Genomic DNA, 21988 nt, shown 5'->3' with positions numbered 1-21988 from the left:
ATTTTCGAAATAGATATTTAATTGAATTTGTAACATAGGCTGATTTGGATCAATAGTGTTAAGTTTCACTTGCGATCCAAGTCTAAACCATTAAGAACAGATAAGTTAAATTTGGAATCAATAATGTTAAGTTCCGTTTGCAATTCCTAATTTAACTTCTAAAGAACACAATAGGTTGTTTAGGAAAGGTTCGACACTTGTACAAAATCTTTCTACAGTGGAACTGGTACGATCTTCCTAGGACCAACCAACAGACTAGACTTTTGCTCAGTGTCCGATGCTTTCGGTCTTCATTCTGGGCGTCGGCTCCATGACCCGCCCAGACTTCCACCCCGATCCGCGACCACCAAGATTTCAACCTAGAGTCCCCGACTCTAGGATTTTGCCTGAAGCGCTCGATCCACTAAGACTTTCCGCCTAGGGTTACCATCCCCTAGGATCTAGGGTTATCGTCCCCTAGAGTTTTCCACCTGCCTAACCATAGCTAGGAATTTTAGTCACCTAGGGTTACCACCCCCTAGGACCTAAAGTTATCACCCCTAGGGGGTTCCACCTGCCTAACCGCAGTTAAGACTTTTACCTAAGACAACTTAGGACTTTCCTACAATCTCAATCAATCTTGTTAGATCACAAGACAACTTAACTTTAGACCCTTTGACATAATCAAAACCCAGGTTCGATCGTTGGATGCTTCATGCACCAACATTTACTTCAAAAATGGTCTGATTTTGAACCAGCTTTGGATCGGTGATAGACTTTAGTAATTGTGTGGTAAAGTAATAAATTGACCCTTTTACTTCACATGCATCTACTTCGGTAATTATCTACCTATTATTTCGGATAATATCTGAAGTCTATTGCTGATTTTCACATAGATATGAAGGAATATGCTGTTATAAATGGTTGGTTGATGGGGGACAAAAGGGTCCCTGAAGAAGGTCCCAGGGGAATATTATTTGACACATGGTTTGTTATTCTAGCAGACTATTAGGATGTTGTTTGCTGAGTATATTTGGTTGTTAAGCCGACCATCTTATTAGGTTGTTGTCAGTTGAGTATATCTCTGTCAGTCGTTAAGCTGGTCGCTTTGTTAGGCTATTGTCTGCTGAGTATATCTTGGCTAGTGGTTAAGCCGACCGCATTGTTAGGTTGTCTCGGCATTAAGCCACTCAGTTATATTCTGTGTAGTTTTGATATATTCGTTCGGAGAATAATATAATGCCCTAGACACATTGAGAGTCTGTTTGAGAAATAATATAATAACTTGTGTGTACTAGAAATCTATTTGATCCGCAATAGGAAGCTAAGTGTCTTAAGCGCCTTAGGCTCGGTCAGTATTTTGTCCGGACGGGCGTACAACGAGCCTCTGGAGAAATGATGTGTTCTGAGAGGTCCGATCAATATCCTGAGTCAAAATATCTTAGGACCGGTCGACTCTTTTTACGGCCGGGAATATAGCAACTTGTAGGTAAAGTGCATCCAGCTATCTGACTAGATTTATAAAGCTATCTCACTTATACATAGAAGAGATGAGTATGGAATCATATGGATCCAATCAATTCTACTATTGAACAGATAACCATAGGATTAACCGGTGATCAGATCGACCGGGCATATATAGATAGGCTTCTATATAGTAATGAGTTCGACCCTCCCTTTGACGGTGGATCGACTATTCCGGTTGGCCTATAAGGGCGACCATCTTTAAACTCGATTAGCTATTAAGTGACCAGGCATGCTGCTTCTTTAGTTCAAAGGTGAAGCACTGAAACCCTTATACTTGATCGACTTAAGGGCCAGTCGGCCTTTTTTCCGTACTACTCGGAATCCAACCAAGTCCAGCTGACGAGCCCTTGTACCGGGCAACCATTCAGAGCTAGATGGGGAGATGTTCTCCTCCGATGATTTTGACTATCATTTTATCTTGACTTTGGCCATCACACCATTTTTTGTATTCGCTCATTATAACTCTTATCATATATTATATAAATTTTAAATCATAGTTGGATCTAGTGACGGATAAAATATAGATTTGCCATGACCCATTGGAGATGATTATAACAATTATTAGAAAGCCTGTAATATAAGACTTATGTTCTTCCAAGTGACAAGTACGCATACACTGTTTGAGTCGTAGCCCTCCCAATGACAATGCCCCAACACCTCTTACCTGGACATGGACATTTGGATAAAAGCAAGAGGTGGACAGCCACTTAAGTCCAAAAGATTGTCCGCAAGTGGATTTCAACTGGTAGGTGGAAGTGGAACACAGGTGAGTTCCAATATAATGGATGCGATGATATCAATCTCCATGGAAACGAGCTTAAGTCCCAGCTTACGACTACTCAACTACTAAATTTAATTGACCACCTCTCCTTGTGCAAAGGATCGATCATACAAAAAAAAAAAAACCATTGAAAGGAAAAAAGATAATGAAATATGTTAGTCTAATTTTCTTTGTTTCTAGGTTCGTCGATAACAACGGATTATCTTATCCTTCTCAATACGAGAGACAGAAAGGGACGGAGGAGCTCTTCCAATCTTGACGCCCCGCTCGCTTCTCTTATTCGCATCGATACGTACAGCAACGTGCGCGCTGCTCGCAGTGTCCTTTTAGGTCGTGGGTGCTCTTCGACGTGCCTTCGAGTTGCCCGTTGAATACGTGCCTCCGAGCGTTCGAGGGGGAAGGGGGTTAAATTTTTAACTTGGGCATTTTATCGAACGACTCGCTCTCTCCACCTACTCCTTGAGTTCCCCGCGCAAATTGAACGCTAGCTAGCTAGATACCTCGAAACATGAATATGGGGACCGGCGCGCGCTCGCCCTCGCCTCGCCGACGAAGTGCTCTTCTACTTCGGTGCCGCAGCGGCGTCTCCTCCTTTACTCGTGGATCTTCTTCTCCCAAGGCCACCCCGTTGTCGTCTTCACTCTCCAATTCGCACCCTGTCGCCCTCCAGCGCTCCCACTCGGCTTCCAAGATCACACCTTCGCAGCAGGTCTTTGACGACGCCGCCGAAGCTGATCCCTCCAAGGAGAACCGCCGGTGCCTCTCCGCGCCCGACCCGAAGCCGAGGCCGCCGCCGCCTTCCGCCTGGGCGCTCTCCCCCGGCCGCTCCCCGCCGCGTGGCGCAGAGCACGACTCCAATGTTGGTAATAAGGCCAAAGGACGGATCCCGGCTTGGGCACGATCGCCTACCCGGACGTACGCGATCACTTCGCAGAACCAGGCGCGCCGAGAGCCTGTGGCGGCCTCCGGCGGGAAGAGGGGCGGGGACGGTGGCGGAGTCCTGGGTCTCTTCAGGAAGAGGAAGGAGGCAGCGCCGGCCGACGAGGAGTGGCACCAGCTCCGGCTGCTCTCGTCGCGGCTGGCGCAGTGGCGGTTCGCCAACGCCAAGGCCGAGGAGGCCATGGAGGTCTCCCGGCGAAACGCCGACGTGCGCTTACTAATTACAAGCTTCCTTAATTTACAGCAGTTCACCCAAAATACAATATCTGCAATATCAACCTCGATCGAAAGCTAATTTACCGGCACAAATTCCGCAGGAAAAGCTGTTCGACGTCTGGTTGGGTGTCTATGAGTTGAGGAATCTCGTGGCGGCCAAACGGGTTTTGGTTCAACGAAGAAAGCAGAAGATGAAGCTGTTTCAAATCCTTCAACCGCAGGCTCTTCTCCTGAGCCACTGGAAGCCCCATGCAAAGAAGCACATTGAAGCTGTAGCCATCCTCGTGAGGCTCTTAGGCACTGCTTGCCTCTCGCTTCCTCTGGTCGAAGGAACACAGGCAACGAATTAAATCTTCTCAATATATTTTTTTTCTTTCTATCTTTTTATCTTTTCCCACTGATCTCTTGTTTCTCATGCAGGCCGACTTGGTGTCAGTCCATCTCAACATGAGCACGTCAATGGAGATCATGAAGGAAATTGCTGGTGCAGCAGGAATCTTTTACTCAGAGGTATAGAATTTCATCACGAGTTCACATCTGTTGGAATATTAAGTCCCTTCCTACTAACCATCTTGCGTATTTGTACCCTAATAAGGCTGGAGAAGTAGACGCAATCCTCATCGAGTTGGTCAAAATAATAAGATCAGAGATAGAAAGTCTGGAGGAATTGATCAAGATTTGTAGAAGAGTCACTTCATTGGAGGTTGATTTCAGCATTATTTCATATCCCGCTCCGATCTGATAAATATTTATTCCCTCCCTGTTTTTGACAGATGCATGAACTGAGCCTTCGAGCGCAGATGTTTCAGGTGATAAAAGAGGAAGACGAACGCATCTTTGTTTATCCTCAGCGCAGAGCTGAAATTTGCAAAGATACATTCACATCAGTGCGTCCGGTGCCGTATCGCACTCTTGTTTGGACTATTTACTAACTATTACAGCTTCCTGAGAAAATCAAAGCACAGCATTGGATCGAACAAGCTTACATAATGGCGTGCGTGCGTGTGTGCGTGTGTGCGAATGTAGCAGTATTAGGATGCATTTGTTGCAGATTATTTAAATGGGGCACTGGATTTTTCATTTATTTTCTCAACAAAGAAAGAGGATTGTAAGTTGTAACGATGACTGACGGGCCGCATAGTTAATTTGATTTGATCGGTTCAATTAAACAATTTAAGCGGGTTACTAATTCAGATAGGCCAATCCGTTAATATTATATCTCCGATACCTCAAATTTAAATAAAATTTAAATTTAGATGTATTATACTTTTTATTAATTTAATTTAACATTTTAGAAAAATATTTTTAAGTAAATTTAACAATTTTCAATATTCAATTAATTATAATATAAATAAAATCAATTCTTAAACTGTCTTTTTTTAAAATAAAAATCAATATAAACATGCAGAAGATTTTAAATTCAAAAACCGAAATATTCTGATCTATTAATTCTGAATAAGTTCATGATTATTTTTTCTAAAATGAAATGACCTGATTGGTTTGTTTACCATATTTTTTTTTTGTAATTTTTTCTAAATCTATAATGATAGATTCATTTAAAAATGCTTTTAAATTTTAATTTAGATTTTAAAAAATTAAATTATTATTTTTTTTACCATACTACATTTTAATTATACAATTTTTTTTTTAATTCCTGGAGCCAAAATCCAATCAAGTGGGCCAACTGGTTAAATGGGATACGGCCGTCGACCTGCCCCACTGCCCGTATCTTTGGTATGACTTTTAGTTAAAGGACTGGATCGTCGGCCCACCAATAAGAGACCGCATATACATAAAGCGAACGGTGGATCGTCCACCCGCAGAATGATCAACGTCCCCAATAAAAAGTTTATGTCTTGGCAAAGAAGTCGCCCCCAACCTGCTGGGCCTATATAACAACCGTCTCACTAGGCTTCGTCTTCGCTTTGCCTGTTGGAATTCGATCCTCCCTCGTTCCAGCTTTCTCATCTCCTGCTGATCACGATCCAATGGTTACTAAAGGCGAGGCTTCCTCCTCCGATCCGTGAGTTCCCTTCCTTGTGGGTGTCAGAATGTTTCTTTAGGGTTGGATCTGGGGTTCTGATTTTGATTTTTCGTGTTTTCTACTTTTGTCAAATTTGGGTGGATGCCTCCGCAGCAAGGGAAAGAAGGATTTTAGCACGGCGATTCTGGAGAAGAAGAAGGCGCCTAACCGGTTGATCGTAGATGAGGCTAGTAACGATGATAATTCCGTGGTTGCCTTGCACCCCGAAACAATGGAGAAGCTCCAGCTCTTTCGTGGAGATACCATACTGTTGAAGGTATCCATTGCTGCCTTGTTTTGATCTGTGCTTTCTAGAACTTATGGATCTTTAAGCTTTGGTGGAAGTCTGTTGAATCTGTAGTGCTGGAAATCTTTGTCGACTTGTTCAATTTTTTTTTTCGTGTTTTTGGCACTGCGGATGAAGTGCCAGTGATAGTTTAGGTGTTCTCCTACTGTTATGGAACTTTTGTTTTTTTTTTCTTTGTTTTATCAGAATCTATTTGGAAACTGAAATTTTCTGAATTAGTTGAAAGAAAATTTCTATTCAAATATACATGTTTACTCAACACTGCTTTTTTGATATTCAATTTTGAGGTTAGAAAAAGAAATATTTTTTGAAACAAAGTGGCATATGTTTCTATGATCTCGGTTATAGTTCTATGTACAATTTGGACAAGTATTTTAACATTCATTTGGTACATCTGTATATATAGGGTAAGAAAAGGAGGGATACTATCTGCATTGCACTTGCTGATGATACATGTGATGAGCCAAAAATCAGGATGAATAAAGTTGTCAGATCAAACCTTAGGGTGAGGCTTGGGGATGTTGTCTCAGTACACCAATGCCAAGATGTCAAATATGGGAAGCGAGTTCATATACTGCCAATTGATGACACAATTGAAGGAGTTACAGGAAACTTGTTTGATGCATATTTGAAACGTGAGTTATGCTGAATATTTTCATATCAGATTTAGGTGCTTCTTGGCTTAAATTGCTTATAATGAATAACACCATCAAACTCATTACTACATCTTTGGTCAATCTTCTGAATTCTTTTGCTTGCAATGCGACACTCAGATTCATCCTTCATCTGATTGGACTTCATATGTCAGTTTAATGTAGTTACTTAGAATGTCAACTTTGTTCATAAAAAGGATAATGTTATACCACTGAGATTGTAACTTGTATGATCTGGAGCTACTTCTTTCTCTATATAAGATTTGATTCAGATGATATCCTGTTGGTTTGTTTACAATTCAGCAGTTTCTTGTTAATTTAAATCTTATATCGGCACTCAACAGTGTAATCATAATTCTCTTCAATTTGCTTATGTGCTAGTCATTATTCCAAAGGCTAGTAGCCGCCTGTGATTTACCTCCTCCGTGTTGGTCCTGGGACGGGTTGGCGGGGGCGCAGGGGGCGAGCGTATTCGCCTTTTGCCACCATAATTCTCTTCAATATGAAGGAGAACTTCTTGAATAAATAATAATCTAACATTCTTATTCAGTGTCTACTGCAATCTACCTTTTGTGGACAGTTTATATTGAATACAATATTTCATGATCAATTTATTCAAGAGTTTCATTTAGAGGTTACTCAAGCTACTTGTTATCTCCTTTTAGGAAAATCCTAATTTATTAGTTGAAATTAATAATTTAACTATCTACCTTGTTATGTGAATGTGATCATTCATTTATCTTTTTTTAAGTGAAGTTTACCAGTCAAAATGAGATGTTATATTTTCTTTTATGTTGCTTTTATTTACCTCCTAGCATCAGTGATTTGGATAGTTTCACCTTGTTTAATTTATGCATTTGAAATATTCTTTCGAGCCATCAACACCTATGCAGTTGATAATTGTTCTCACTGTTCTATACTTTACATTTCTTCTACAGTATGATTCTTTTGTCTACACTAGGGTTTTGTTATAGACTTATAGCTGATCACATGTTGTTCAATGCTCAATTAAATGACCATTCCAGCTTTTCTTTGAAATATTCTTCTAATCTAGATGGCCTCAATAATCACATAAGACTGTTGATCTCCTTCACCAATACAGTTATGTCCAACTTTTGTTGTAAACATATCTTCTTTACAATCTTTCGTTTCCCCCTGCATTTCCAGCAATTTATGTGTTCTGTTTTGTATTTTAGAACATTATTTACTTATTGACATGGGTTATTTAATCGGAACTATGTATTATTGTGACACTTATAAATTGTTAATATGTTTTTGAATATTCTGTGTTACTAATTGGTGTTGCATTTCTTTGTTTGTCTATTGAACTAATCTATCTACCGTGGCTGATATTTTTTTTAATGTTATTTCATGTTCTACTTGTTTTTTTTTTCAATAAATTACCTAGTAGGCTTTTTTATTCTCATGACTGACATTCTTGTTTTTCTTTTTTTTTTCTCTCATGATACTCATGGGGTAACTTTTATACCTCCTTGTTTTGGTGAGATAGAACAAATTGAAGAGGACAGTCCAAAGTGGACGCAATAAGATAGAAATTGGATATTGATATATACTATATTATTTTACCAATTTTCGATCAGATTTGATTTGTTGACATGGACAAGTGATGAGATAGAACTCGGGAGACTAAAAATCATGTGCCTAAGTAGTTACTTGGCTGTCAAAGTGTATTATTATTTAGATCAAATGACAAAAAAATTTGTAAGTGGTAGCCTTATCTGATTTGTAGTATTAGCGGAATGGGAACATATTCGAAAAATTTAAAAGAAATGTTAAAATAAAATTAGTTCATATATGAGATAATAAAAGATACTAAAAGTTAGATGTGTGTTATATTGTTAAATTATATATTATGAATATTTAAAGAATTAAAATAAAATTATCTTATGTTGGACATAATACTAGATTGTTGCATGTTATATTTTGTTATATACTAAATTATAGATAATGCAGACAAATTGAGTTTTATTGAGGGGATTGAGCCCGCTGATTGCTGAGAGAGGCTACTGCATTCTCTTTCCATGGATTGCACTCTCTCTCAAATCTCAATTGACAATGACCAAAAGAGGGGTGAGGAGTTGAGTCAATTGAGTGACTACTTGTGAGAAGTGATGAAGTTTAGCAAATAATATTGGATTTTGATGGATAAATGGTGGCAAATTCTAAGAAATATAAGTAGGGTTTCAGTGATGGGTAGCTTTTCTCTCTCCTTTTCTTGGTGTTTGTTTGCATTTAAGAAAGGATCATGAAATATTGATTAGATCTAAATGTTAACTATTTTGGCAGCATACTTCCTGGAAGCATATCGTCCTGTTAGAAAAGGAGATCTCTTCCTTGTCAGGGGAGGGATGCGGAGTGTTGAGTTTAAGGTTATAGAGACTGATCCTGCAGAATATTGTATTGTTGCTCCTGACACAGAGATCTTCTGTGAGGGGGAGCCTATAAAGAGGGAGGATGAAGACAGACTTGATGATGTGGGTTATGATGATGTTGGTGGAGTTAGAAAACAAATGGCTCAGATAAGAGAGCTAGTTGAGCTACCTCTTAGGCACCCTCAATTGTTTAAGTCAATTGGTGTCAAGCCACCAAAAGGCATATTATTGTATGGACCCCCTGGTTCTGGGAAGACATTGATAGCTAGAGCAGTTGCAAATGAGACTGGAGCTTTCTTTTTCTGTATTAATGGCCCTGAGATCATGTCAAAACTTGCTGGTGAAAGTGAGAGCAATTTGAGAAAGGCTTTTGAAGAAGCTGAGAAAAATGCACCATCAATTATTTTTATCGATGAGATTGATTCAATTGCACCCAAGAGAGACAAAACTGGTGGAGAAGTTGAGAGACGTATAGTTTCTCAACTTTTGACACTAATGGATGGTCTGAAATCTCGTGCCCATGTAATTGTGATTGGGGCTACAAACAGGCCAAATAGCATTGATCCAGCTCTTAGACGATTTGGTAGGTTCGACAGGGAAATTGATATTGGTGTCCCAGATGAAGTTGGACGCTTGGAGGTTCTCCGTATTCATACCAAGAACATGAAGCTAGCTGAAGATGTATAAACCTTTGCCTCTCATTTCTTTTTGGCTATATATGATATCAATTTAGTGTGTCATGACATAATCATGTAATGCAGGTTGATTTAGAAAGGATTTCCAAGGACACTCATGGCTATGTTGGTGCTGACCTTGCAGCACTCTGCACTGAAGCTGCTCTGCAGTGTATTCGTGAAAAGATGGACATAATTGACTTGGAGGATGAATCTATTGATGCTGAGATTCTCAACTCCATGTCTGTTACAAATGAACACTTCAAGACTGCTCTTGGAACAAGCAATCCATCTGCTTTACGTGAGACGGTAAGGATCACCTATCATTTCTCAACTTTTGAAACTGGGCTGAAAATACGTTTCAACAATGAAATTTTTAATCCAGGAATTTCTAGATAGTTGGACCATAAAAATTCAATACCCTGTAATACCATTGAACACATTGTTTTCACCAAAATTAAATTCCAGAAGCCCTAATTTATTTGACGTCCTAACATGTTTCAATAATTATTTGATTAATATATTATGTTGTCACTGATTGCTTATTATTACTTGGTCCTTGATCAGGTCGTCGAAGTGCCTAATGTCAGCTGGGATGATATTGGTGGTTTGGAGGATGTCAAAAGGGAACTGCAAGAGGTAATCTTGTTTGTAGTCATATTATCTTACTTTTAAGAATGTTTGATGATGAATGATTTCTTATTATATTTCTCCATTTCTTACAGACTGTGCAATACCCAGTTGAGCATCCTGAAAAATTTGAGAAGTTTGGGATGTCCCCATCCAAGGGTGTTTTGTTTTATGGACCACCTGGTTGTGGAAAGACTTTGTTAGCTAAGGCTATTGCTAATGAGTGCCAGGCAAACTTTATCAGCATCAAGGGTCCTGAATTACTGACCATGTGGTTTGGGGAGAGTGAAGCAAATGTACGGGAAATCTTTGACAAAGCACGCCAATCTGCACCATGCGTTCTCTTTTTTGATGAGCTCGACTCCATTGCAACACAGGTAAGCTATTATTTTCATCAAAGCTCCGCTCTCTATACCATAGGAACCATAATGGTCATAATCCTTTGCTCCATTTACAGAGAGGCAGTAGTGTTGGTGATGCTGGAGGTGCTGCTGATAGGGTACTCAACCAGCTACTAACTGAAATGGATGGCATGAATGCCAAGAAGACTGTTTTCATTATAGGGGCAACTAACAGACCTGATATAATAGATCCTGCACTGCTTAGACCAGGTCGTTTGGACCAATTGATTTATATTCCTTTGCCAGATGAGGCCTCAAGATACCAAATATTTAAGGCTTGTCTGAGGAAATCTCCTGTGTCAAAAGATGTTGACCTAGCGGTTCTTGCCAAGTACACTCAGGGATTTAGTGGTGCTGATATCACAGAAATTTGCCAACGTGCATGCAAGTATGCTATTAGAGAGAACATCGAAAAGGTATGTTTCTACTTCTGGTTTTGCGTATTTGTGCCTATTAATATGAATGATTATATTTTAAGCATGATACTTGTATTTGCCTGTTGCTTAGTGTTACAACAATTGCGTCTATGTTGGAGTCTGGAACCAATAAGGCTAGGTATGAAAATGCCTTCCCAAAGTGCGTTTAGGTGCCAAAACACTTTGGAATTTAAAAAGGTTTTTGCTATACTGATGTTAACAGTAGTTTGAGGAGAGTGTTTTTTCAAGTACCTTTTGCAAAGTAGTCATACATATAACAATTGATGCAGAATTTAGATAAATATTAAAATAAATATTGAATATGAAAATAATCAAAAGAGGGAGTCTTATCACAACGTTAAAGTTGTTGCCATATGACTTTGTGGTCACGGGTTCGAGTTGAGGACTTGTATTGGTGGGAATTTCATGTACCGGCTTCCCTTTATGAAAACAATCAAAATTTAATTTAGTGATATAATTTAACAAAATAGTTATTACAATTTAAGTATATACAATTTGGATGAATAAATAGTATTTTGTGATGTTGTAATGAGTATAAAAATCATATTGTAGAACTTTTATAATAAAAATAATATTTCAATCATCGAAATTTAATATAGCAAATATGAATAATGAGGATCTAGATTATGATTATAGGATTTCTTGTAACTGAGAAAAAATAGAAATTCTAGCAATACAATAATAAATAGTGTATAGTTATGTAATGTAGTGATATTAGTCTTATCTCATATAAGTATAGAATATTTTTGACATAGAATTGTTCCTAGAAAAATGGATTGGTGGATTATAGTTTATATAAATATATAACAGAATAAAGAGAATTTCATTTTTTTCCCTCCCATAATTTTTTATTTTTTGAGCATATAGTTTAGTAATGCCCTGTAACATTAATGTCATTTCTTCTCGAGTGCAAATAGTGATTCCTCTGTTGCATATGTTTTAAGTTTAAACGATCAGAAGATTAGTTGGGTAGAATGAAATTAGATTGATTCTATAGGGATCTTATTCCTTTTGTTCAGTATATTACATCATTACTATGTGTTAAAGTGAGGTACTTTCAACTATGACATACTTCTTTTGAAGATAGTCAATGGAATGTGTAAAAGCCAATAGTCGATAACTAAATTATATGATAATATGAAGAAAAATAATAAGGGGAGGATAAGGTAACAGAATATTTTTAAATTTTTCTGCCCTTGAGGAATCATTTTTTTTAGATTTAATCATTTAAACTCGTTCGTGTGATCATGTTGAATTTTAAAACTATTTGAATGGAAGGTTGAGTAGTAGAAAAAAAAAAAAAGAAATCTGTTGAATAATTCATCAGTCAAATATAAAGTTAAATCACAATTTTTTTTTTAACTCTATCTTGACCTTGTCAATTGTACTTGGATGAATACTCCTCTTTGTGTTGATAGAGGAGGGATATTTTGTATATATCTTTTGCAAACTAATATTCTAAACTATTAGGAGCAAAATGAAAAGGTAGATAAACTATAGGTGTGAGCAAATGAATATTTTCTCCAGTATTAAAAAACCATTTAAAAGGTTAGTTAATGGTGACTTTTCATGGATTCACCTATAGAAGCCTCTCAGCTAAGGTTGGAAAAAAAAACTAAGAATGGTTTTGTAAAATTTTCTAGGATGTTAATTGGTTATGGATGGGAGTTGAAAATTATAAAAATGAAAAGTGTCTTTTAAAGATACGTTTATCAAACTTTATAGTTGTAAACTTGTTCTTAAAAGCAATTTTGAGATTAAGTTACGAAGCAATAATTTACTGTTAAACAGTGCAGCACAGTGTTTTTCCTAATTACAATTTTGAAATTCAAATTCATGCCGCACCCAGTCTAAATATGTTAACCAACATTTCTTCTTATGAAAAAATATTGAGCATTATTAACTCAAGTAATTAATTTTATGCACAAATTTAACTAATTTTTTTTTTTAGCATTTCCCCCAATTTCTTTCAATTCTAATACATGTGTACTCAAAGTTACTTTTCCATGCCCACGATTTAATGCATCTTTGAAAATTTAAATGTCCTAACTTCCGGAGATTACCATTCTTGAAGATCAGTTTTAGCTGTACAATCTCTGCTTTGGGCTTAGTGATTTTACTTTGATGTATTTGCTCACTTGTTATCGTACACTCAATGGCACATATTTTGTGCTCAGCTAGCTTATACGAGAGGCATATCTTAAATCTCACTATCATCAATTCATGGCAGGACATTGAAAGAGAGAGGAAACAGAGTGAGAATCCTGAAGCAATGGAAGAAGATGAGAGTGAAGTAGCCGAGATCAAAGCGGTTCATTTTGAGGAATCAATGAAGTTTGCTCGTCGCAGTGTTAGTGACGCAGACATTCGCAAGTACCAAGCTTTTGCTCAGACTTTGCAGCAATCAAGGGGATTTGGCTCTGAGTTCCGTTTCTCAGAGCGATCTGAAGCTGCAGTTGGAAACGCTCCAACAGACCCTTTCACAGCTAATGCAGCTGACGACGATGATCTATATAGTTAGTCGATCCGAACATTTTCTTTTCCTATACATTTTACTGTTAAGGCTCTCTTGAACTGTAGGCAGCGTACCTGCCGGCAGGTTATTTAACTGATTGTCATCTCTGTCCAAACTAAGATATTTTCAGATCTCTGTTACTATTTAAGCCTTAATTACGAAGTAGAAAAGCACATCTTTATTTATGACATCCAATAGTTGCCCTTGGTTTTAGGTGTTTGTTTCTCAATCAAACACAAATTGTTCTTCCTCAATCTTTTCTACTTTCTGGAGCATGAGTCGTCATTGATAATGCCTCCAATAATTCCTCTGCAACAAAAAGGTCTCTTTAATTGCCTTTGTCCGTCACTATTCATTTTGTGCATACAGACAAGGTCGATTCCAATAAGCTTATCATTATTAATATTCATCAGGATATAAATTTTACATCGAGATAGCCACGTACGCACTGATTCACATCACAAGGAACAATATTTAATTGCAAATAATCCGGGCCTAATCATGTATTAAAGCGTGACCACTGCTTTGTGAGATAAGCGTCATTCGTTTATCTCTGTCGTCGCGTAGTGGCAAGCAGGCGAATTGGCCATTTAGTGCGAAAACAACAGTACTACGGATTGCTAGTTGGAGGCTTAGCATCGACATTAGCGTTTAATTTCCTGCACTGTTGTTCTACAGTGTAGAGCTATGCAGCAAGTCCCGGAGAGAAGCGATACGGATGCTTCACTTCCGAAAATGTGTTGGTTACTTCCAACGTGATATTCTAATTTTAGTTGATTGTTCATGAGATTAAAGCAGAGTACACCAAGTCTGCCAATTGTCTATTGACTCAGACGTTGATAGTTAAAATTGGTCGAGTTCGATTGAGCTTAGCTTGCTGCTTCGCTTCCTAAAATGTGGGCGGCATGTTTACCCCAAAGGATGATGGCTATAGGAAATTAAAACGATCCACTGTGGAGAGCTTGCGGCGGCTTAGCCATTAGCTTGCAAATAGGCGTGAATTTGTGAAAGCCTCACGGTCAGCTCTTGTGCTCATCGCCAATCTAAACCTTGAGTTTGTAGTTATTCCTCCTGATTGATTTATCTATCGACTAAATCTAGGACAGAGTTTATACACATTCAAAGAATATTCATCTTTATTAGGATTCCAATTCTGATGTCTTATTGATTAGTTGTTGGGCTTGTGGCACACATCGACAAATGCTAGAGAGTTGGCTCGAGAGGAAAGAAAAATTATTCCACCTAATGATTTTGTGTTATAAGAAATTAATTATCTCTGACTCTCATAATCCATCCTTTCCTTTGATCTATTCTTCAAAGTAAACAAGGAATATATGATTGTGGTATCCTTTTATGTTCATCCATCCGATCCAATGATAGTGATCCTTCGACACTTGGACAAAGATGAAGTATAACTGATGATTTCGTAAGTGTTTTAATTCTAAAAAAAAAGGATCACAAAAATACTTTTAAATTCAAGTCTTAAATTAATATCAGTCGAACCCCATAAGAAATTAACTACTAAAAGTCAAAATGCGGCGTCGTTTAACGTTTCTCCCTCACTGTGGTGGCCTCCGCATGCTCCGTCGCTAGCTATGGAGTTTACTTTATATATTGTCGATGGCCCACCCAATTTCATCTCACCCCCCATCGCCGCGTGTGCAGCTGCTCCGCCACTAACGCCGTGCGGCGCGACTCATCTGTTGCAAAACATCACAAATCCAATCGCAGAGCTATTCATTAATTAACTAATTAACAGTTCCATATATATATTTATATATATACCACCAACACCGGCCTCCTCTATATCTCACTTCTTAATTCCCTTCTTCTGGAGATGGAGAAGGCCACGGAGAAGAGAGAGGAGTACTGCCTGCCTTGTCTCTCCTTCGGCCGCCGCTGCCGGCAGCTGGTGCGGGAGCAGAGAGCCAGGTTCTACATATTCCGGCGATGCATCGTCATGTTGCTTTGCTGGAACGATCGCAACCATCTCTGACGTCATGATCGAAGAGCTAGCATATATCTCAGCTGGAATGGTGCAGCTCGATATATATATCAGTTGCTTTGCTTGCTTTCGATACTACTTTTAGTTCGTCTGAGCTTAATTATATATGTATATGCCGATGGATTGAAGCCACTTAAATCGTTCCCGAAGAATGTATTTTACTAGTTATGCGTTAATTCATTTTGGTCCGTGTTCATGAATTTCTTTGCGTTAATTAATTCCGAGACCTTTTCTGTTCCATCGATCTGCGCCTCCTGATTTGGTTCATTTTGCAATAAAGAATGAAAACATTCCAAGCGTAATTAAGTCGACCGGTCGCATCTTCACTAGTGTTCTTTCGATCGCTTTCACCACAGAAAACCAATTAACTATATATATAAATATATATGGCGTGAGTCAGCCGCCGGAGAGCATGCGCTAGCTGGTGCCGGAGAAGGTGGAGGAGGAGATGATGGTTTACAGGATTTCTAAGTACTGGAATGATCATGCACGAACAGTAGAATGGAGTTGAAACGTCCCTTTGATAAGAATAAAAACGAAATAGTCTGATGAACTTGAAAACAACACGAGTCATCGATCGCCCTCTTGCATATATTTTCCCTCACTTCTCTGCGTAAGCAAATGCTCCACGAATCGTATCGTACGTTGCATTGTCATATCTCAGAGACTGTTACGACCACTGTTGCTCGATTATATACCATCATCAGCGACTTAATTGTAGTAGAGCAATGTAGTACAATTAATTAGGAATGGTGAATGCAAATTAAAGGTCCATTTGTGTTTGAGGTAGAATATAGATGTGATGCACATGCAGAACTACTGTTGAGTTGAATTGGACGGTGAGAGGGTTTGTCTGATAGCTAATGGAAGAGGAGACGCCGACAGCAGGAATCCATACCAGGCCCGCTCGAGTACATACTTGTTTAATCGCACAGCAGAGCAGAGCAGAACAGAGTACTAGTTTAAGCAATTTACCATCACATTAAGGTTTGCAATTTAGGGATAGATGGAATCTCCATTAATTGAGGGCAGTGTTGTTCTAAACTAAAAAAAATTATATTTAATGATGATTTTTTTCTTAATAGCTATTGATCTAAAGAACAACTAAGTTGATGGACCGCTTATAGAATTAATTAAGTAATTAAAATAATAATAATAATAAAAAATTGCTTTTCAGGCACTTAAATGCTTTGTGGAATTTTATGTGCTCTGTAAAAATTTTAAAAGATTTTAGTAATTTTAGAGTAACTATTTTTTTTTTTAAAAAAAAAAAGTGTTTTGATAATTTTTCAGTAGTCAAAATATTTTTTTTTAAAAAGCAAAAGTATGAATGAAGTTTTAATAGTATTGTAAATGTACTACGTATGTTGTCATTTTGACCATTTGAATGTCAAAGTTGTGCGTAAGTAATAACATACTTGGAAGAATAATAAAAGATGATAGTTTAAATTTCAGCTGAAATTAATATCTGAGAGATTGATTTTTAAGTGTGTATAGCGAGTCAAGAGAAATACCGTTTGCCTTATGATTAGTTAGATGAACCTCGGATAATTACTGGATTAAAAAAATAAAAATAAAAGGCATAAATGACCTACAAGAGAAATAATATGAATGTATTTGGTCATTGCTAGAAGTTAAAGAATGTGAATGGGCTTTTAGGAGCGCCATGATTGAATTTAATTGTGCTCTTATATTGACATTTTGTCCTTGTTAGAATATCTATTGATAAGTAAATACTTAAATTTAATGAAAATACTCTGATATCTTTAGTTAGGGGTGAGTAAATGATTGTAAATGATTCAAAATTAAATAAACTAAATTGAACAATTAGATTAAATTGATTTTTTTTTTAACAAACTGAATCCGCTAAAATCAAACAATTGAATTGAAATAAAATCAATTAATTCAATTGATTACTGTATTAATCGAACTTTTCTTATGCCATAATGTTATCAGTCCATCTGCTTTGAGACCCTTGACGAATGAGCCACTTCTGAGCTATCTAGAATGTTGACGGAATTACCGTGAATTGGAGGAAGGTGAGGTTACCGAAGATGCATATAAAGTTGTAAAAGGGCATCATCATGCACTGTAGAGAAGATTGAATCGTTTGGAAAACCTGCGAGGAGTAAAACAGCGAGGGAGGAGGTTAGAATGGAGGCCGGGGAATACCCAGCTCATCCACTCCGACGTGTTGGGGAGCTTGACGTGGTGCATGTTAAAATATGTTTCGCAAACATGCACAGTGAAAGATATAAACAATAATAATAAATTTTAATTATTTCATCACATACACTTACATGTATATGAAGATACAACATGCCAAATATGACTGTAAAATAAAATTTTACATAATAAATTATACTTATGATTCATTAACGAATATTGTAGAGAGTATTTGCTAGCCTCGCAAGGCTACCCTTTGTCAGAATCAACTGGAGTGGAATTAGAATCAATAGGGACATTTTGAAGCCTCATCTCTATTCTATCCGTATTCATGCCGAGCGATCAACGAGATGACTTTGGAAATCATGAGTTTTGTTCTTGTGAAAGGTATTAGTCATGTGTGCAAAGATGGAGTTTGGTGCCAGGCGGCGTACGCAACCAGTCGACTGTTGGGTTTTTCGGGCCGCGAAAATCGCTTTTTTGAGTCGCGGAAACCCCGAAACCCCGCTACCAGATCCGTTCGAAGAATAAAACTTTCGAAAACATTATGAGTACGAGTTTTATGCTAGTTCTAAACTAGATTTACAAGGAGAAAACCTTTTACCCTTGATGCGTGCCCTTTGCGAGTCCCGCTTGTCCAAGGAGATGTCGGATCTCAAGTTGTCAAGGTACACAACTCTCTATGCGTATCCACATGAACTAATTAGGTGGAGAAGACCAAACAATAGGTGTGCTAGCACCTAGGTGGTTCGGCCAAGGAGAAGAGGGAGAGGAGAAGGAGAGCTTAAGGAAGAAGATAGAATGAATGAGAATAACTCACAAAATGAAAACCCCTCTCCTAGCATTAGTGTGGCCAGCCACATTAAATGGAATGAGACTTGTAACCTCCATGAGATGGCACACACATGTGCTAGCTTTGATGATGTGACACATCATCATTGGTTCTCCTAATGCCAACTCACAAATGATGTGGCATAAAGTCAAGTCAAACTTGACTCTTCCTCTTCCTCTCAAGTCAAGTCAAACTTGACTTAATCTCTCTCATGGTTGATCTAATCCAACCATTTAATTCAAGCCAACTTAATATAATGAATCTAATTCATTTAATTAAATGGATTCAATGAGCCATAATCTAAATTAGACTCATTGAACACATGAATTAACTTGAGTCCAACTCAATTAGCCCAATTAGGATTACTCTTAATCCAATTTGATTCATCAAATGAATCTAATCCTCTTGGTTCATCATATGAACATAATCTCCATCTAATTGTCCTTTGTGTGTGACCCTATAAGTTCTTGTAACGTTGGCAATGCCCCTAAACCCATTTAGGAGCATAAGTAATGAGCGGTATCTAGCAACACATCATTACTACCCAAGTTACAAGAATGTTGAGATCCAACATTACCTTATGACTACTAATTGTGACTTCTCACAATATATGACAAGTGTCCTTCTATCCTAGACATCTAGATTGATTAATGTGAGGCATAGACCGTGTCATCCTCTGACCAATTTAAATCTTGAACTTCAACTAGACTCACTGAATCAAATGAGCTCAATATCTCGTATTGACTCATTTGGGCATGGTCATGCACTTCGTGATCTCACTCTATCAAGAATATCGATGTCACTTCCATCATATAGGAGGGATAGATCTCATCTACATCACTCACATCCCTCCGCATAATTTGTTACATACCCAGTAATCGCCTTTATAGTCCACCCAGTTACAGGTGACGTTTGACGAAACCAAAGTACATAACTCCTTATGTAGGGAACCATGGTGACTTCAGGTCTAAGGACTAGTAGTCATACTAATAGCCACATGAGAAAGTATATGACACTCATATAACGATCCATGATACTTTCTCATGGCGGGTCATTCAGTATACATTCTCCAATGCATACCTATGTGTCAACTTGATATCTCCATATCCATGACTTGTGAGATCAAGTCATCGAGTTAACCTACATGCTAGTCTCGTCGCATTAACATTGTCCCTGAATGTTAATACTCGACTAGGAATGATTAAGAGTAGTGTTCCCTATATCATCTCACTATCGGTTCAACTAACCGATTGATATAGGTAAGAGCCCTCTACTCAAGGACGCTATTATACTTAGTTTATTTGGCACCAATACAAGTAAATATAATAACCAAAACAAATGTCTTTATTTATATAAGAATATGATACAACAAGTCCATAATACAATCATCAAATGATTGGCTCTAGGGCTCTAACTAACAATCTCCCACTAGCACTAGTGTCAATCAGTGTAGGCTCTAAGCCCCAATGACCTAGTGTGACCATCATGCTTCCTCTGTGCCAAAGCCTTGGTCAAGAGATCTGCGATGTTAGTCTCTGTAGGTACTCTGCAAATTTTCACATCTCCTCTCTCGATAATCTCTCGAATGAGATGGAAGCGCCGTAGTGTGTTTGGTCAGCTGATGTGCGCGAGGTTCCTTGCTATAGCTCCATTGTTGTCACAATAGAGCTCAATAGGGTCAGCGATACTAGGAACCGCCCCATGTTCAGTGATGAACTTGCGGATCCAAACTGCCTCCTTTGCTGCCTCTAATGCAGCAATGTACTCGGCCTCTGTCGTAGAATCAGCGACTGCGTCCTGCTTCTAACTCTTCTTACTCACAGCACCACCATTTATGCAAAACACGAACCCTGACTGCGATCGATAATCATCCTGATTGGTCTGGAAGCTAGCATCACTGTAACCCTTTACAGCTAGCTCGTCATTGCCTCCATATATCAACAAATATTCTTTAGTTCTTCTTAAGTACTTAAGAATATTCTTGACCGCTATCCAGTGACTTTCACCTGGATCAGACTGGTATCTGCTCGTCATGCTCAAAGCATACGAGACATCAGGACGAGTACATAGCATGGCGTACATGATAGATCCTATGACTGAGGCATAAGGGATCTAATCCATGCGGTCTCTCTCCTCTCTAGAAGAGGGACCTTGAGTTTTCGAAAGACTCACGCCATGTGACATCGGCTAAAATCCCTTCTTGGAGTTCTGCATGGCAAACCGTAGGAGTACCTTGTCAATATATGTACTCTGACTTAGGCCAAGCAATCTCTTAGATCTATCTCTATAGATCTGTATCCCTAGAATGTGGGATGCCTCACCTAAGTCCTTCATTAAGAAACATGTCCCTAGCCAAGTCTTGACAGACTGTAGCAAAGGGATGTCTTTCCCAATGAGCAGTATGTCATCCACATACAATATGAGGAAGACAACTATGTCCCCTACAACCTTCTTGTAGACACAAGGCTCATCTTCATTCTTGATGAAACCAAACTATTTGATTGCATCATCGAATTGAAGATTCCAGCTCCGAGAAGCTTGCTTTAGTCCATAAATGGACCTATGCAGCTTGCATACTCTGCTAGTATGCTGTGGATCTACAAAACCCTCAGGTTGTGTCATGTACACATCCTCGAGCAGGTTTCCATTCAGAAACACAGTTTTGACATCCATCTGTCATATCTCATAGTCATGGTATGCTGCAATGGCAAGCATGATCCGAATGGACTTAAACATCGCTACTGGAGAAAAGGTTTCATCATAGTCAATACCATGAATTTGCTTGAAACCTTTAGCTACTAAGCGACCCTTATAGATAAGTCTATCCATGTCAGTCTTTCTCTTAAAGACCCACTTACACCCAATGGGTTTTACCCCTTCAGGTGGATCAACCAAAGTCCATACTTGGTTGGTGTACATGGATTCCATTTCGGATCACATGGCCTCTAGCCATTTCTCGGAATCTGGTCTCATCACAGCTTCCTGATAGGTGGTAGGCTCATCCTCTATGAGCACAACGTCATCATAGTCAGACAAGAGAAATGAGTATCTCTCAAGCTGACGACGTACCCTATCAGACCTGCGAAGAGGTATGTCTACTTGAACTGGTTGTTGTTCCTCAACTCCTTGTGGAACAACATCATCCACAACACTTTGTGGTTCCAGTTCAACTTCCATCGAGGCTTCAGTGCTATGGTCCGCATCTTGAACTTCTTCAAGATCGAACGTACTCCCACTAGTATTTCTAGAAACAAAGTCCCTTTCTAGAAAGACCCCAGTCTTTGCCACAACTACCTTGTGCTGACTGGGAATGTAGAAGTAATATCTCTTAGTTTCTTGGGATATCCAATAAAGTAGCACTTGTTGGATTTGGGTCCTAATTTGTCTGAGACTTGATATCGTACGTAAGCCTCACAACCCCAAATCCTCATAAAAGACACCTGGGCATCTCTCCCAATCCATATCCTATATGGTGTCTTTATCACGGCCTTGGATGGAACTCGGTTGAAT

General features: G+C 38.5%; 2 protein-coding genes across 2 annotated transcripts; both read left to right on the top strand.

The window, feature by feature from the left end:
• Positions 1 to 2517: 2517 nt before the first annotated feature.
• On the top strand, positions 2518 to 4606 carry LOC121987679 (QWRF motif-containing protein 7-like). Its single transcript, XM_042541415.1, has 5 exons — positions 2518 to 3434; positions 3544 to 3780; positions 3863 to 3952; positions 4038 to 4145; positions 4216 to 4606. Exons 1-5 carry the CDS (start codon positions 2796 to 2798, stop codon positions 4372 to 4374), a joined length of 1233 nt encoding a protein of 410 aa, XP_042397349.1. The 5' UTR covers positions 2518 to 2795; the 3' UTR covers positions 4375 to 4606.
• A 727-nt stretch (positions 4607 to 5333) lies between these two features.
• LOC121985164 (cell division control protein 48 homolog D-like) lies at positions 5334 to 13665 on the top strand. The gene is made up of 9 exons (XM_042538462.1): positions 5334 to 5465; positions 5580 to 5742; positions 6179 to 6407; positions 8733 to 9499; positions 9580 to 9801; positions 10060 to 10131; positions 10218 to 10499; positions 10580 to 10939; positions 13191 to 13665. Exons 1-9 carry the CDS (start codon positions 5431 to 5433, stop codon positions 13479 to 13481), a joined length of 2421 nt encoding a protein of 806 aa, XP_042394396.1. The 5' UTR covers positions 5334 to 5430; the 3' UTR covers positions 13482 to 13665.
• Positions 13666 to 21988: the final 8323 nt, after the last annotated feature.

Source organism: Zingiber officinale, chromosome 5B (assembly GCF_018446385.1).
Source record: "Zingiber officinale cultivar Zhangliang chromosome 5B, Zo_v1.1, whole genome shotgun sequence".
Lineage (NCBI taxonomy): Eukaryota > Viridiplantae > Streptophyta > Magnoliopsida > Zingiberales > Zingiberaceae > Zingiber > Zingiber officinale.
This window is presented reverse-complemented; position numbering and strand designations above follow the sequence as displayed.